At 45.7% G+C, this 17,155-nt stretch overlaps 1 protein-coding gene across 2 annotated transcripts in view; it reads left to right on the plus strand.

Annotated features, from left to right (window-relative positions):
- Csmd1 (CUB and Sushi multiple domains 1) overlaps nt 1–17,155 on the plus strand; it is a 1,477,900-nt gene that overhangs the window by 1,093,120 nt on the left and 367,625 nt on the right. For both annotated transcript variants that reach the window (XM_063234987.1, XM_063234988.1), the window contains exons 9-10: nt 7,166–7,290; nt 16,166–16,287. In XM_063234987.1, coding sequence (XP_063091057.1) covers nt 7,166–7,290; nt 16,166–16,287 — 247 coding nt within the window. The remainder of the gene's footprint in view (nt 1–7,165; nt 7,291–16,165; nt 16,288–17,155) is intronic.

Consider the following 17,155-nt stretch of genomic DNA (forward strand, 5'->3'; position numbering starts at 1 on the left):
CAGAATTTCCTCTGCTATTCTAGGTCTCTTCTGCTTCCTGATGAATTTTAGGACTATTTTCTCTAGACCTGTGAGGTATGTTAGTGGTATTTTGATTGGCATTGCATTAAATCTATATAACAGTTTTGGGAGGGTAGCCATTTTCACAATGCTGGTTCTTCCTATTCTTGAGCAAAGGATGTCATTCCATTTTTAAATATCTCTTTGATCTCCTTTTTCAGAGAACTGTGGCTTTGGCTGTATAGGTCCTTTACTTCCTTCATTTGATTGATTCCTGAGTACTTCAATTTTTTATGCTATTGTGAAGGCTATAGTTTCCCTAATTTCTCACTCAGTGAGTTTGTTGTTTGTGTAATGGAATGTTAATGATTTTGGAGTACTGACTGTATCCAGATACACTGCTGAGTTTGGTTAGTAACCCTAGAAGTCTTTTGGTGGAGTTTTTGTGTCCTTTATGTGTAGTATCATGTGATTGGCAATAATGATGGAGCTGGAGGGGCTGTGGAATAAAGGCCCCCTTCTCTGATGTTCATGGGAATGTAGACTGGTATGACCACTGTGGAAAGCAGTGTGGAGATTCCTCAGAAAAAAAGCAAAACAACAATAACAACAATCCTCACCCCAAAAAAACCCCGGATATTATAGGTCCTATTTTACCCAGCTCTTCCCCTTCTGGGTATCTTTCTGAAAAAAATTAAAACATTATATTGACATAGGGGAAAGAAACTCCCAACCTACTAGATGTCTGGTTCAAGTTTGGGTTCTCTAAAATTGACCAGTGAATTTAGGAACAATAGAGATTAAGAGAAGAATTTATTTATTGAGAGAAAGAAAGCTTCTGTATGTGAGGGGTCCTGAGTCGGTTGTCGAGGACCTCGCCTTCTTTAAGAATTTTATAGAGCAAAACCAGGAGGTGAGGCCGGTCCAAGGTGGGGAAAAATGGGAACTCACAAAACAGGTGAGTAAGTGGTGGACAGAACTATGGTCAGCCATTCATACAATGGCTCATGTCAAATTGGTGAAATTAGGAGCAAATGGGGGAACAAGTCATGCAGCAAGCAGACAGGAATGCAGAACAGGGCCTCTAACTGCAGGGCCTGGGTCCTGGCTCCTTCTGGCTTCCGCAGTGGATAAGGACCTCTTTAGAATGTCAATCCCTGACATTTGTTGTTGGACTGCAATTTTGTCTTTTGTCTTGAGGTCTGGCCTGCAGCAGTTGGTGCTTTCTCTCTCCCATAGCTACAAAGTGTCTGGCCTTAGGTGCTGGCTCCGTCCAGGGCCCAGCCCTCTGACTGCTATAATATTCCATCTAACTTAGCTGGTCTATAACAATGGCACAGTGATACACACATTCCTGTGTTTCTGCAGTACCATTTATAATACTTAGGTCTTAGAAACAACCCAAATGCTCATCAGCTGAGGAGTGGATAAAGAACATGTGGTCTTTTTATACAAGGGAGACTACTCAGACATAAAGAAGGACAAACTTGAGACTTTTATAAGTGAATGGATGGGCCTTGAGACCATACCTGTAATAGAAATAGATCAGACTCGCATGTGTAAACATTGTATTGTCTCCCTGGTATTGAGAAACTGCTAGAAAAAAAAAAAATAGGATTCACATGTCCCATAGGTGTTGTGAAATGAGAAGAAACTGTTCAAAAGGAAAGAGAAACTGGGATGAGGAAGAGGAGAACAGAAGAAAGGCAAAGTACCAATCATTGGTACTCTTCTACAGTCTTGTTTTGAAATTTCATGCCATTATTTTATTGTTTTCTTTTCCTTAAAAAAATACCAAAAAAATCCTTTAATGCCCTTTTCAAGGACTCTTTAACCCCCTTTCTCAGAAACTTATAGCTAATTGTTTATGAAAGGAACTGAGTTTTAAAGGTAAAAATGTGAGAAACAGGATGAGAGGAAGAGGGAGAAACAGAGGAGAGTGGTGCGGAGGAAAGGAGCTGCAGAGGCCGGAGATGGTGCAGGCTGAGCCCGGGCCCAAGGGCGCTGCCTCTGTAGATGACTGCAGGGGAACAGCTGGGGCTCCAGCGGGTCCTCACCGGAGACCTCTGCTCAGTCCACCTCCAACCATTTCCCTTGCACCCTTCCAAGCCTTAGGGCAAAGGGTCCGGATTCATCAGGCCCACGTCTGTTGTGGACCCAGACTGTGAAAGGCCAGGGCAGGGCAGGGCACACCGTGGGCGATGGGGGACCCCACTCCACTCCTGCTTGGTGCTAGGTCCTAGAGCTCCCCCAGCCCCCGGGCTCCCTAGCCCTAGTCTGCCCTGACATGCACAGCTCTGTCCAGCAGCTCTGTCCTTCACCCCTGCTGTGCTCTGGGTGCAAAGTGTGCCAGAAATGGAGGATTTCCACAGCCTCGAACCCACAACTTAATCCTGCTGCCTTTGGGACCCACGCTTCAGCCACTGGCCCTCGCCTGGCCAGGCCATTTGCACCGAACACAGTTCTGGGGACTGGAGGGTTTCTGGATACCCAGGCCCCTGTGAGTACAAGGTCCTTGGGTGTGAGTGAAGTACAGGGAAACACAGACACACACGGATTACACACTCAAGTGTGCTCACGCACACACACACACATCCTTCCTCTCCATCCTTCACACCACCTCTGGACTTGACCCACCCCATAAGAGGAGTTTGCTAAGCAGATTTCCCATTTACAGTAAAATGTGATTCCCCACAGAGCTCACGCGCACCGGGTCCTGACAAATGCCACAAATCTCGACTTGAGCTTGACACTGAGGAACATTTAGCTACATCACAGCGTTTCCTGTTACCAGAGGAAGGACCCAGATGTTGTGTTTCTCCCTTCGCTGGAGATGTGAAATGTTCACAAACCCATTACTTTTTACTTATGAGTATTAAAGTATGCTAGAGCCCGGCTTTCCTAAAAGAAATACATAATTTGATCTATCTATTCGTGGATCATTTTTGTATCTATGTGTCTATCTGTGTAACTATCCATCCGACCATCCATCATCAGCCCAGGTGAAAGGGTGGCTGGCAGACGCAGGAGCTTGTGCAGAGAAGCACAGTGTCTGTATTCAGGATGACCAGCGGGGACAGTTGTTGACTGAGCATTTCCAAATAGCCAGTGGGAAAGACTCTGAAAGTTATCAGCACAAAGCAATGAGAAAGATCTAGGGTAAACTCATTACCTGTGGTTATCCCATGGTGACCATTACACGTGAATTGAAATGTCACACTGTGCCTCATAAATACATGCGATTGAGGAGAGTCCATTTAAAATAAAAACACATGGAAGCATGCATCTTCAGAATGATCCATTGTGTAGTAAGCGTGCTGGATTCCAGCTTTCATGGGCTGAGGTTGATAGGGGGACTGTGGAAACCTCTGCTTGCCCCTACTGCAGACCCTACAGTCTTGCTAGATGGCAAACAGTGGACATCACAGCTGCATCAATGCAACTCTATTTTGGGATCTAATTTAATTTTCAGGTCACATCATATTTTTTCACAAAGATAATTGTGAATATCAATGCCAAAACCATAAATGAAGTGTGATAAAAAATATTTAGTGCATACTTACATTTTAAAAAATCAGTAGAAGACACATTGGTATCAATCCCCAATGAGTATTAGCCTCACTTTCAATGCACTTCTCCTGAGTTTTTATCACTTTCCCACACGTTGCTGGAAGAGCTCCCCCATGAGTGTCTTCGCAAAGTGTTACCCAACACCCAGTGTGAACCAACACCCAGTGAGCGGGGTGCCCAGTGCATCCCTTGGCTTGCAGAGAACCATCAAGTGCGTCCTCACCCACAGTACTCACCCTGAGCACCACACACTTCCAGCTCTGGAGCCAAGATGACCAGGGAAGGGAAATGCTTTGACTCTCTCTGTTCAGGAGACCGAGGCAGCCAGGACAGTGAAGTAAAGACTCTCAGGAAGGAGGACTCCAGAGCCGCTGCAGAGAGCAGCAAGAATGAGGCGCTGGGAGTTTGGGGTGAAGGGGGACGGATTCCTTTCCTTTTGCAGTAATAAATCTTTTTAAAAATGTAAACATTCACTGTGGTTCTTGAACACTCCCCCTAGCTACTATCTAGAAAAACATATTTATAACTGTGCTGGTTCAGAACTGTACCTATTTAAAGATACTCCATTGCCTGGGGAAGAATCTCTGTACAGAAAATTAAGTAGACGGTGATGAATAAAATGTCTGTAGGAAACAGAATTTGAGTCTGTAGTTTCAGAATGCTGTGACTTGAGGGGAACCTTGCATTTTTCTCCATTGTGTTCTATTTGAAAGAAAGCCATTCTGCTTTCACTGTGTACCTTAAATTTTGCCCCTTGGGTATTTAGGATTATCACATAGCATGTCTTGAGCTGATACAAAACCACCTTTCATTCATTCTTACAATTGCAAATATTAGGAGTTGGCTAAAGTATGGCATAATTAAAGTGATCTGAATTTATTTGCTAATGAACAATGATTTTTCTTCTAAGAATATTTTCAAGACATCAAATTAGATAATCTACATGTTATTGAGTATTATTATGTCAAACAGTTATCAAAATCAGGGAAAACCTGAATGACTGTACTAGAAGTGAAGTGCACACCTGTGCTAAAGGACACTAAACTGAATTGAAAGGCTGGATGATGGGTTCTCTCCCATTTTAGCCCCAGCCTGGCTGGGTCTGTGCTGCTGGAAAGGAGTTTCCCTGGGCTCCATTCTCTAACCTGCAATCAAATCCAGAGAGTAGCTGTGATAATGATGTTAATGCTCTAAAGTTAGAGAAGCTTGAATCATTATGGAAGGCTCTCCCCAGCCACCTGAGAGAAGGTTCCAGAACAGTAAGGGCTAAGCCTGAGAGGCCAGGTGGGCTCTGAGAGGATCCTTCCAGTCCATGTAGGCAAGGATCTTTCAACCCTCATCAGTCCAAGTAAAGACAACCTCCACCATCACAGATGGCTACTAGCATAATGAAAGAGAAAAAGAGAAACCTGATTGTAGCTTCTTAAGCTTTCTTTTGAGTTCAAGTTGTAAAGTAATAAAATCAGAAGTAACACAATTGTGAGAATATAGAAAAATATAGTCTGTGATCAGGGATTATAGGGGACAGTTGAGATTTTAAACATTGCGACTGTGAGAGACACAGCCACAAATCCCCTCAATGCTTCCCTCCCATTACATCATGCTCATCCCTCCCTTCTCGCCACATTTGGAAGCACTTCCGGGAGTCCTCTTTCTCTAATGTCTTTAATTGTGCTCCCTCGACTGACTTGATACCCTAAATCCATTCTAAACCTTTACCTCCCTGTTCATTTTGAATTTGGGGATGACCTGGCCGTTTCATGATGACAGATCCAGTGAGTGAGGTTGATGAGGTGCAGTACAGTGCTTTCAGGAGCTGCCTTTCTGCAGGATGACACGTCCCAGCAGGACACACTGCATTTCTGATCACACCTAGCAGAGATGCTCATGAAAGAGGACTTCAGAATCGCTTCAGAGAGTGGTCAGAATGCTATGAGTGTGCAGGAAGCAAGGGAGAGAATTGAGGGTCAATAAGTAATGTGTGTCTCTTATAATAAAAATTTCTAAAAATAAATATTTACCGTACGCAATGATCACTCCTCAGTGATTGATAGCATCACTCACAAAACAAGTTTCATAAGTATTTTTCCTATAAGTAGTAGTAGACACGATATAGTTCACTGATAGATGTATGAAGTTTTGTACTTGCTCTTTCCTGTCATGTATTCCCATGAGTTCTTACATTCATATTTTATATAGCAACATTATACTCTTTCAAACATATCTGAACATAACTTATTCAAGCATGGTCCTACTGGGCATTTTTATTGCTTCCAAATTTATGAAGAGTAATTTTCTGTATTATTTTGGAGAATAAATCTCTTCTGCCAGAAATTATATCAATTAGTGTTAATAGGATCTCTTTTAAAATTAATAAGAATTGCATATATTTATGACACACATGCATTATATTTTAAAATACATATATGCTGTGGAAAGGTTAAATCATATTATTTACTTTACAAACTCCTGACATTTTTAGTGTGATGAGAACATTTGAAATCTGTGCCAGCAACACTCTGGTGAGTAATGTGTTGCTATTAACTGTAGTCACTGTGCTGGCCAGGAGACCCACCTCTCCCAAGAGAGATTTTGTGTCCTTTGCCCAGTACTTCCCAATCCCTCTCCCTCCTCAGCCTCCTGCAGTCAGTGTTCTACTCTACTTCTCTGATATCTATTCATAGAAACGCTGCCAGTAAGTGAGGTTCACGCGAGCACAGCACATTTTTCCAGTCAGCAAGGACAGACGTGTCCGTGTGTCCCCTTTCATCCTGACCCACTGTTAGCATCATGTGCTATGTAGGTGTCTTTGCACTTTTCTCTGTGACACTTTCTACTCCCTAAGCCCCTACCCTGGATGTGTCAGACAGATCCCCCAGCAAAGCCCCTTGTAATAGTGGGCTTGTCCGAGAGGGAGACATAACTGCATTCCGCTAGTGCCAGAGGATGCGGTGCAAGGGCCCAGACCTGACAATGCCTCTCAGCCTGCCTCTCACACCCGTGCAGCGGTGACTGGCTGTTAATGGTTACAGCTTTACAGCTTCATGTCTGCAGATTAGCCTGCTGCCATGGCAGTTCTTCATCCGACTCTAGGTTGGATGGATCGCTCTTCTCACAGGTTCTTTTCCTGTGAGATGCATTTTTGAATTATATCACTGGCCTTCTGAAGATGATAAATGCTTGTGACAGGAGCATACATCCTTACTGTGGCACTTCCTCAGCTGGGACTTTCTCAGTCCTTGCTTTTGAAAGGCATTTATTCAAACAGAATGACAACCAGCCTCGATCTGTTGTCTGAGCATGTGATTCCTTCGCACACATTGCTTCTTGGGCACTTTGGTGCCTGGAGAGGCCACCTTTGCCTTCTTCTTGGTTTGGGAGATGCCAGTCTGGGTTCCTGAGCTTCTCTGGCTGTTATAGGAGATAGAGAACAAGTCACCTCTGGCCCTGTCTCCCTAGCCTCGCTCGGTGCCCCCTGGCTCTGAGCATGACCACCTGGGAGTGTTTGAGGGATAAACCACAGAGGCCCCTCACTGTCTCCTTTCGCAGGGCGGCGTCTGTGAGTAACTGGATTGTCTGTTTCTCTACTGCCCAGGGTTGGTGCCAATGTGCAGTTCTCCTGTGAGGACAATTATGTGATCCAGGGATCCAAGGCCATCACGTGCCAGAGAGTGACCGAGACGCTGGCAGCATGGAGTGACCACCGGCCCATCTGCCGAGGTGAGGTGCCTGGTCAGCCGTGGTCTGGTGTCTTCAGGGTGGGGCATCTTTATCCATAGGTTTAAGGAGGCTTAAGTGTAAAGTACTGTCTGTAGAGAGAAGAACTTGTCGGTCCTGATGTGATTAAAGAAGAAAGACTCTTGAAGCATGTTAGGAGGTGAACATTTCCAGCAGCATTAGTGTTTTCACACTTCAGCAACAACACAAGCAAACCACTACTGCAAGCTCACGCAGCCTCCTGGGTGTACCTCAGGGTCCCTCTTCCTGCGCCCAGGATAGGATGTGTGCATATGTGCTGCATGACCAGGCCCTTTGGTACCTCTGTGTGCCTGCCTGGGGATCTGGAACTTCTCTCCTTCCCACTGCAGCAGGGTTGAATTCTTGAGGTTTCATTTCATGAGAATAAAGGGAGTTTCTTAGTGTGGTTGTAAGCTACCACTTTATTGGTGTCTTAAGGAAGCCTTGACAGCACTGACAATGCCAAATCTTTGTCACCATCATTAACACCTTCAAAGAAAATGCACAAAATCCAAAGTATTAATTTGTCACTTCCATACAGTATATTATTTCTACCAGAATCTTATAAATCATAAAACAGGAGAAAATTATTTTGACTGGTTCAGTATGGGAAATAGTAATAGATTTAAGAGACACTAGTGTTTAGTTTTAGCAAATAAAATAATTTGACAAATAAAATAATCTGTGCAAACTGGTGTTTTCAAGGAGAGAACAGCACCACAGTAAAGTTTCATATGTAACGATGCGATCCCTTCCATTGGCTTTTTAGAACAAATAGTTGTAAGATGTCCATGTTAGTTACACCTTGTGAAAAGAAATCATTTTAAGATGTATTTCCAACTTCGTCTGAACAAAGAACCCCCGTGGCACTGCGGTCCACCCTGACCACGGGTGCCCAGAACAAGGAACTGCACCCTTGGGAGCTTCTGTCTGCCTGAGGCTTGGGGGAGGGGTCTCCTGCTCAAGGGAGCTGTGTCACAGAGAAGCACCTTGCCTTGCTCAGCCAAGTCCACGCAGCTGTGCCATTCCAGCCCTCACTGGCTGACTGCTTTGTGCATTTTCTGACCCGAACCCAAATCACTGCATTTTCACAAGGACTGCACCCCTTCCAGCCCTGAGGGGGTGGGGCCACCAGCCTCCCTGTTACATAGTACCATGAGGTCCCGGTGTTATTCCCTCTACTAAAGAGCAATTATTTATTCTTCCATAGTCTTCTTATTTTAGTTTTGAAAAGTCCAAGTGACACAATTGTCAAGCCTATTTTCCTATACATTTGTTACACTGGGAGGGGTTCAGGGTGACATAGGAGACATTTTCACACCTTTGATTTTTATTTCTTATCTTTCTGTGGCCTGCGTTTGTCACTTAGCATAAGGACCGCCAGTTCCATCTGCATTGCTGTGAGTGACAAAGATTTTGCTCTTTTCTGCTGGGCAGTATTTCTTCACCTCCCCATGGGGCTAGGCCCAGCCCTGGTCTCCATTTCTTGGCTCCCAGGAGGGAGCAGAGCTGCTTGGAGAAGGACACTCTGACTCATCTGCTCCGGTGTGGGATCTGGAGTGGGATTCTCATGTCACGGCTGGGCACTAGATTTTGCAGAGCCCCGGCTGCCCTGTGACAGCGCCCCCAGCGGTGTGCTGGGCTTCCTTCCCTCTGGTCCATGAAGGAGGCTTCAGACTCTGCTCTCCAGATGCCAGTGTCCAGGCTGGCCATACCAGAGGGCAGCTCTCGGCCTCAAAGGCAGAGTGGCTGTGCTGGGCTCCTGTCCTCTCAGCGGCCCGTGGGGTGGTGCCTCTGCCTCTCTCTCAGCCAATGGCTTTCACCTTCCTGGGACAGTGATCCCTGAGAATGTGTTTCCCAGCCGATGCGTTGTGCTGGCCTGTGCTCAGGACAGAAGAGGTGCCTGTCAAGTGTCCATGAGACCATCCTCCTACTTCAGCCAAACCGTGCTCTTCTCAGCCTGTTTTCCTGTCTGGCTATTAACAAAAAGGGCGTAACCTACATGATTCCAACACTAACATTATAACTAAAATGAAAATGCACTTAAACAGTTTGATTCCACTATCACCTGGAACCTCCTTTTGAATCCGTCGGTATTTCCCGAATGTGAATTTTAAGGTGACTGGTATGTCACCCTAAAGCAGTTTACTCCTAGAATGAATGGACACGCAGTGTTGATGTTCCAGTGAGTGTGTATGGTGTGCAATGTCCGGGCCCCCCATCTGCTCCTTACACACTCACCATTGCTTTGTGATGAGAGCAGACCAAGCTGCTCTTTGTTTGTTTTGCTTCGTTTGGAGTACACAGACCATCTTGGTCTCCTTCCCCCGTGACACAGTTCCGAGCTCCTTTCCTGACCACTCTGCTTCCCTGCTGTCGCCCTGCCCCAGCCTCCCTTCGCACCCCCTTAGCTCTTACTCCCGCCTCTGCTTCCGACCTCACAACACCCCGCAGCTGTTGAGTGTCTCTCCTTCTGGAATGTCCTTTGGTCCTTTGCTGCTGGGGACTGCCTCCCTCCTTCCCTGTCCCCAGCCGCAGACTCCTTGAGGTGCAGACTTCCCCTGACAGCCGTTCAAGGCCTCTGAGTCTCCTGTCTCCTCCTCCACTAGCTGTTACCACCCATCTCTGAAGCTGCCCAGCTCATGACGGCCACACTGCCCATCCACACACATGGCAGCCTCTGTACCACTGTGTACTGCGGGTACAGAGGGAACAGATGCATGTGGATTTGGGGGTGCAGCTCCCAAAGCCCTGGGCTGGAGCTGGAGTGGGACCCCTGAAGAAAGGCAGTGGAGGAGAGCAGGCTATGCCCTGGGTATGGTCAGTGCTCTCCGCTAGTGGAGTCCTCTTGGAGGACTCTATCTGTCCTCCCTGGAGGCCTCTCTCTGTCCTCCCTGGAGGCCACACAGAGCAACCTCCCAGACTGGATGCCCTGGGTCAGGGGCTAGTGGTATCTGCAGGTCCCTGCATGGGAGCACCCACACCGTGTGACCTCAGGGACCAGAGAGCACAGCCATGGCTTCCACCATTCCTCTCTCTGCAGAAGAGCCGGAGCCCCACCATCCAGAAGCAAAATACGGGGACATTCCGGGAGCAGGTGGCTAAGGCCCAGGCCACCCATGTGATTACTGCTGGGTCAGAGTTGGGGTGGTGGCCCCTGGGCCCCTCTATGCACCCCAACTCTGGGAGGCTGGACATTGCCCAAAAGGTTAAGTCAGGTGCTGATCAGGGCCCCACCCAGCAGGGTGCATCACCATGACTGGGCCATGTTCCTGTCCCGAGCTCCAGGCAGGGCTGCTCCTGAGAAGGATCTAGCTACTTCCCACCTGGACAAACACAGGTCTCATGGGCAGCTGTCAGACATTTTCCATAGCTTTGAAAAATAGGCAGAGGGAGACTCAGTAACATTTTGTTTAAACCAAACATCTAAAATATTGCAATTTAAAGATACTATCGATATAAGAATTGTTATAAATGTTTTATGTTCTTTCCCTTTTCTCTTTTTCCTGCTCTTCTCCTCCTCCTTCTTCTCCTCATTTTTCTCCCCTTCTCCCATCCTCTTTATAGTACTAGGCTGGGACTCAGGGCCTTGGGCTAACCTGAACTACACTTGCCATTCTCAGCCCCAATGTACGCACTTGCTTATTCCTGAGACAGGGTCTCAGTGTTGCTTCTAGGTGATCCTCCTGCCTCAGCCTTCCTGTACACCAGCATGCCTGACTCCCTTTAGGCTTTTCATACCATGGCAGAGGAACCCAAAGTGTTCTTTGCACTTAGAGCTCATCTCCCTGCCAGCCACGCTCTGTAAGCTCTGCATCCTCTCGTGCTGCAGAGGATGACCCTGCTCTATGGCTGGAACCCTGCCCACAGCCTTGCTTCCATCCCAAGCATTCAGAGCCCTCAGCACCTGGTGTGGTGAAGAGGAGGCTGCAGACAGCAGCGCGCACGCCCTCCAGCTGCCACTGGGAAGCATCTCAGTGAGCAACTCACATGGCCCTGGAGGGTGTGAGTCCACCACTGCCACTCATGCACGAGCGAGCAGCTGAAAGAGGCTTTCACAAGCAGAGCTCTGCAGCCTGCTTCCCCAAGATGACTTCAGATGTCTGTGGGTATAGGAAGGTGGATACCTCGAAATGTAGTTTTTCAGTCCCTGCTCAAAAGGGACTGCAGGCTATTTACCTAGCTCTCAGTAGATTTCCTGTCACAATAGCATTTTCTGTGTACACTTCCCACCCTCTGCGCCATAATGATCAGCTGTAAAAAAGCAGCATCACTTGTGAAGTCCCTGATTCACTGCCAGCCATTCATCTCAGCTCCATTTCCTGAGCAGTGGAAAGCTTCGCTTCTGAATGCTGAGCACTCTGTGACAGCATACATTTCAGGTCCCTGGGTCCAGCGAGGCAGGTCCTTGCGCCTATCCAGGCAGAGGGTCTCCAGCCAAGTGATGGCCTGCCCAGCCAATCCCATTCCAGGGCAGCTGACTACAGCCTTTGAGAAGTCTCAGTGACCCCGACACAGTGGAGGCCGAGACAGTAGCTTTCCTTCTTGTTACCAAACAGATGGATGTTGTCGTAGCTCAGTAACTATACAAGCAATTTCATTTGAAATTATGTTTATTCCGTTTAGGGATATGAAAACAACTATTATAACTTTCGTCAGAGTGAACACTATGAGTAGTTTAAAAGTGTGTAAGTATTTTTAACCGGCAGTAAAATATGTTTAAAGTAAGCGAACATGAAGAAGCAGTGGAGGCCAGGGTGTCCTCGACACACAGGGGGAGGCTGAAGCAGGGAACCTTTCCTCCCGCCCGCAGGCCATGGTGCCTCGAGCTGCCCCCCTAGTAGAAAGGGCACAGAGGTGAAGGGGTGTTTGCAAGCATAGCCATCCGCACATGCAAGCTAACCAGGGCCAGCAAGTGTCTGGGGTAAAATTTGCATTGCTTTAGAATTCTAGCTTAGGTGGCTCAGAATTACCCTTACCTCACTGATTTGTCACCTGCTAGGAGGTGATAAAGTGTTTTCATTCCCACCCCAATTTCCATGCTGAAATGATCTTTGAAATAGTTACTAAAGAGAATGTTTGCCTCTGAAAGGTAATTCATTCCACTAGGTCACAGATCCAGTGTCAAATCTAAAATTATGGCTCATACTGATTATTGACCAGATAGCTACTATATCAGAGGTTTAAAGAAATAGACACACAAGCTAGGCATAGTGGTACATGCCTGTAATTTCATCATTATGGTAGGTGGAGACAGAATGATCTCAAGTTTAAGACCAACCTGGGCTACTTCATGACTTAGCAGTATTCTCTGTCAAAAGAAAAAGCAAAACTTGGGCCTGGATATACAGCTCAATGTGAAGGTCCTGGATTGAGTTCCAAAGACTGGGAGACATTTACACAATAGTTAATTTTTTTCTAGTACCACAAGTTGAACTCAAGATGCTACACTTCCCAGGTGGGTGCTTGTGCTCCTGAGCTACATTCCTGACACACAATAGTTAGTTTTTGAATTCTGTTAACTTTGGAGAAATATTAATTATTGGTTTCTGACTCTTGTGCTTTATTCCTTTTATCTCTAAGGTCACTTAGGAGTAAATACTTTCCTCCATATTACTTTTAACTATTATATGCAATAATAAATTCCCATACAAGAAATATACATAAAAGAAATACAAGAAATAAAACAAGAAACGTAATATTAATTTGCTTGAAATAAAGCTTCAAATGTGTGTCTTGATATGCTATGAATTTAAATTTACTTGATTAAGACATTCCTGTCCTTCATGAGCTTGATTAATTGAATGATTCCTGAAGAACATAGAGCATTTCCTGGAACAGAACTTAAACAAGTAATTTGTTCAGATTAAATGAGATAAATCATTTGAGAGAAATGTATTTTGTACTTAATACATACTCATCAATTAGGTGGACAGAGGCCTTACATCGGCATTGAAAACAGATTTATCGTCTTCTTCCCGTCCACTTTCCTTTTATAGTGTCACACTTCCAAGGTGTCATTTTGTGAGTTCTAGTTTTAGCTGAAAATATATAGATAGAAGTGAGATTAAGTTTACAAGCATAGAGCTGTGTCCAAAGGGTAACATTGATTATGCATTAGGTCATGGTTGTTATCCAAGGACAGTCATTAAGCTTGTTTCTTTCAATCTATTCACACAAGATCTTGACAAGGGCCAGGGCGCTGGCAGGACTGAAAAGTGATATTCAGCTGTGCATACTTTGCTTTTCAGTGATGGGACGTGCAAAGGCTTCCTTGGCACCAGTACACTGTGATTACTTACCAGAATGGGATTGTGACCATTTGGATATGTATTTCGGATAGAACTGTAAGGGAAGAAGTTCCTGTCCTCAGAGGACGCTAAATTGTCCCCTTAGCATCAGAGTGGGTTTCTTTAGTTGTGCTCCTGCCTGAGGACCTCGTGAGTTCCTTGGCAAGGAAAGTCACAGTGGCTGAGCACAGGCGTGGGTACCCGCAGGGTTGCAGTGGATGATTAGGATGGGGAGGAGGGGTGAGACCCCAGCTGACCTTTTCAGAGATCCCTAAGAGGAGAATTAGAACGAAGTAGCACAGGAAGTTTAAGGTTGCTGTACCTGCTCAAAAGATGTTCACTGAAGAAACTGAAAAATGTCAGGAATTGTTCCCAAAATCAAGTTATAAAAATGAGCAAAATGGGCTAAAACCTCTGTCCTGAGTATGTGCACTGACTTCACTTCAGATAGTTGATAGCTGGCTAGAAAATGCATGTTAAATGAAATAAAAATAGCACATTGTTACGATGCATGCAAAATATTCTTAGGATCTAGTTGACAAATTTTGGCCAAAGAGACCGCTCAGAAGGACTTGCCCTGTGTGAAGGACCATGACCTGTGTGCTTGGATGCTGGGGACAGGCTGCTTCCCTGGACTATCTTACACTTAACAGCTCAATCAAACATCAATCGCTACGAATTATCATCCCCAAGCAGTGAGTGAGATGAATTTCATGAAATACCAGAGCTCTCTTAATAAATCAAGTCAAGCCAGCTTCAAAGCTGGCAGCTGGAACAGGGGAGGAAGAGGGCTAGATGTGGGGCAGCTGGGAAGATGAGGGCAGGCACCGGTGGTGGTGGTTCTCCAGAACAATTTCTCAGAGAGTTTGACACATTTAGAGTAACAGTGTATTACACTGACTCATCATTAAAGCAAAAAAAAAAAAAAATATTTAAGTAAGGCCATATTAAGCTTTGAATAAATACTAGTTATGGAATAAACTGTTAAAATGTAACAGAAAGTCACTGTGTTTGTGATGTTTTAGTCTAAGGTATTCTAAAACTGCTGAGCTCAGTGTGCTGTAGGGAGAGTTCACACCTCAAATGCCTGACCATTCCTAAGGTAGACCAGTTAGCCTGGGCAGAGCTGTGAGTAGGGAGGGTCCACGTCAGGATGCAGTTTTCAGGTGGCCTTCCAACAGAGAACCAATCTTTTCTCCATCTTCATTGAACTGTGGTTCATTTGGAGGGTGAATTCGAGTATTTTAAAAACTTATTCATTAATGGCATGTTTCTGTAGTAAACACTAAGCAACCAGGAAGATGCCTGTGGCTCTCAGCTCAGTTTTACACAAACATCCAAGAGAGTAAAGATTCTGTCTGCTGTGGAGGGCATCCCATTTGGGGTAAGGAAACGCTGAGAAATCCAGAGTCTTATGGGAGATTAGAACTGTGGATTAGTAATCACTGGTAACACAATGAAGAACTTGCAGTGGGTTACAGGTGGGCACCACCATGCCCAGTTACCATCTCACATCAGTGCACATGGATGAGATAAATGTGTTTGCTCCTCAGTCCCACAGGGAGCCCCTCATTCGGGAAGAGTCTCAGCAGCAATACTGGTCTGAAGCAGAGCTGGACCACAGAACAGGACATGGCCAGGGTCACCCTTCACCAGGCAGACAGTCTTACGTGTTGTGTCCAGAATGACAATGCATAGGTCTCCCATACTCCTTGAAAATGTCTTTCTTTTTCATTTTGAGCCTTATTAAAATCATTATTATTAAAACTAGACCTCAGGCTGGCATTAGATTTTCAAAGTTTCCTTATTGATTTGAAAAAAACTGTTTAGAATAAAAGGTTGATTGAAGTACTTATAGATCCCAAATGGAACTGTTTCTACACTCACATCTTTCTGCGCCCCACTTGGTCTTTCATTTCAACTTGAAGAAATGGAACACAGTATTCTCCTTTTGCTTGTTGAGCCACCATTTCTATTTTCTTTCTTTAACCTTCCAGCTATGTTTTAGGTTTTATTTGCTCAGTGCTATAAAGTAATTGGTGCCAATTTGTAGTTCAGCATCTGAAGTTCGCAATAACCATGCCTTCCTGTGCTCCTTTAGCTGTGCTGTGGAAGTGGCTTGTTCGGGTTCACCGGGGCCAAGACAGCCGTGGACCCCCAACCCTGTGAGCTGTGTTGTGCGTGATGTCTCATCGCATCCACGTTTACCTCCAGGAACATGCAGAATCTCTGGATATATACAAATGGTTTTGTTTGTTTGCTTGTATGTGTTTATTTTCTTAGAGTAGGATTTGAAGGGGACTGATTCCATTCTGACATTACCCACGGAGCTGACCATCAGCTCATCTTGCGAGCACCCGCACACCTCCAAGCATCGTATATTAAAGCATCTCTAGCACATATGGAGGTTTCCAAACAAGGGTCTTGAAGCCTGAGCAAACTACGCTCGCCAGCTTGAGTCCATGAATTGTTGCCATCGCGAAGGTTGAGAGCTAAGCTGCAGTCCTTAGAAACGGTGGTGCCTGTTCCCCATGGTGAAGTGTAACACTGACTCCGTCTTTTTCCAGCAAGGACATGTGGGTCCAATCTGCGCGGGCCCAGCGGCGTCATCACCTCCCCCAACTACCCGGTTCAGTATGAAGACAATGCACACTGTGTGTGGGTGATCACCACTGCCGACCCGGACAAGGTAAGGCCCTGGCCCTCCTCAGCAGCCAACTCTCTCAGATGTTTGACCACACACCCTGGCAGGGGCCTGTTGGTTCCATTTGCAGTCTGACATGCAGACCTGCACATCCTCAGCGAGGCATCTTCCTGGGTCTGGAGGAAGGGCGTGGCCTTCCATCTAGTCCCAGAGGCTTCTTCCCCCAGTGGGACATCAAAGGGCCTCAAGGCACACCCCTCCCTCAGCCCTAAGCACTGGGCCTCCCAGCTCCTGGAACTCTCTCCTGCAGCAGCTGTCCAGAGCACGCTGTGCCCAGCTGTGAGCGCTAGGGCCACACCTGCTATGCCCAGGCAGTGGTGAAGCTCTGCTCAGTGTTTCTAAGTCCCGCGCTTGCATTGCCTTTCATGATCCACGTGCTTTCCTAGATGCAAACAACTCTTGCTTTGTCTTAAATGCGTTAAGTTGATTATATGTTCCTTGTCGTGGTGAGAGACAGGGAAACTATGCTATTTCTCTGTAAGTTTTGCACACATGGTGCAATTACATGATTGCATCTTAAAACATAGGCCAGAAAAGCGTAATTATAATTGTCTTTCTCTTGATATAAAATGAATTGTCTTTAGTTCAATTTAAATTCAATATACATAGATGGCTACCAGGGAACACAGGAAGTAGTTAGCAAAGATGGAATGTCTTTATATTGATTTGATGTTTTAAAAATCAGATGGCAAATATTCTGAATATGGATTTCAATGCACTGAATAAACTACACACACAATATTAAAGGACCAATTTATAAATGTACTAGGCACACAACCCTTGCAGCTTTTGAGAGACTGTGGTAGGAGAGTCCTGTGTAAGAAGGCAGTCACCTCCGCAGCTTGTGCTCCAC

Source organism: Cavia porcellus, unplaced genomic scaffold (assembly GCF_034190915.1).
Source record: "Cavia porcellus strain 051 isolate PalLab524CR breed Dunkin Hartley unplaced genomic scaffold, mCavPor4.1 scaffold_24, whole genome shotgun sequence".
Taxonomy (NCBI): Eukaryota; Metazoa; Chordata; class Mammalia; order Rodentia; family Caviidae; genus Cavia; species Cavia porcellus.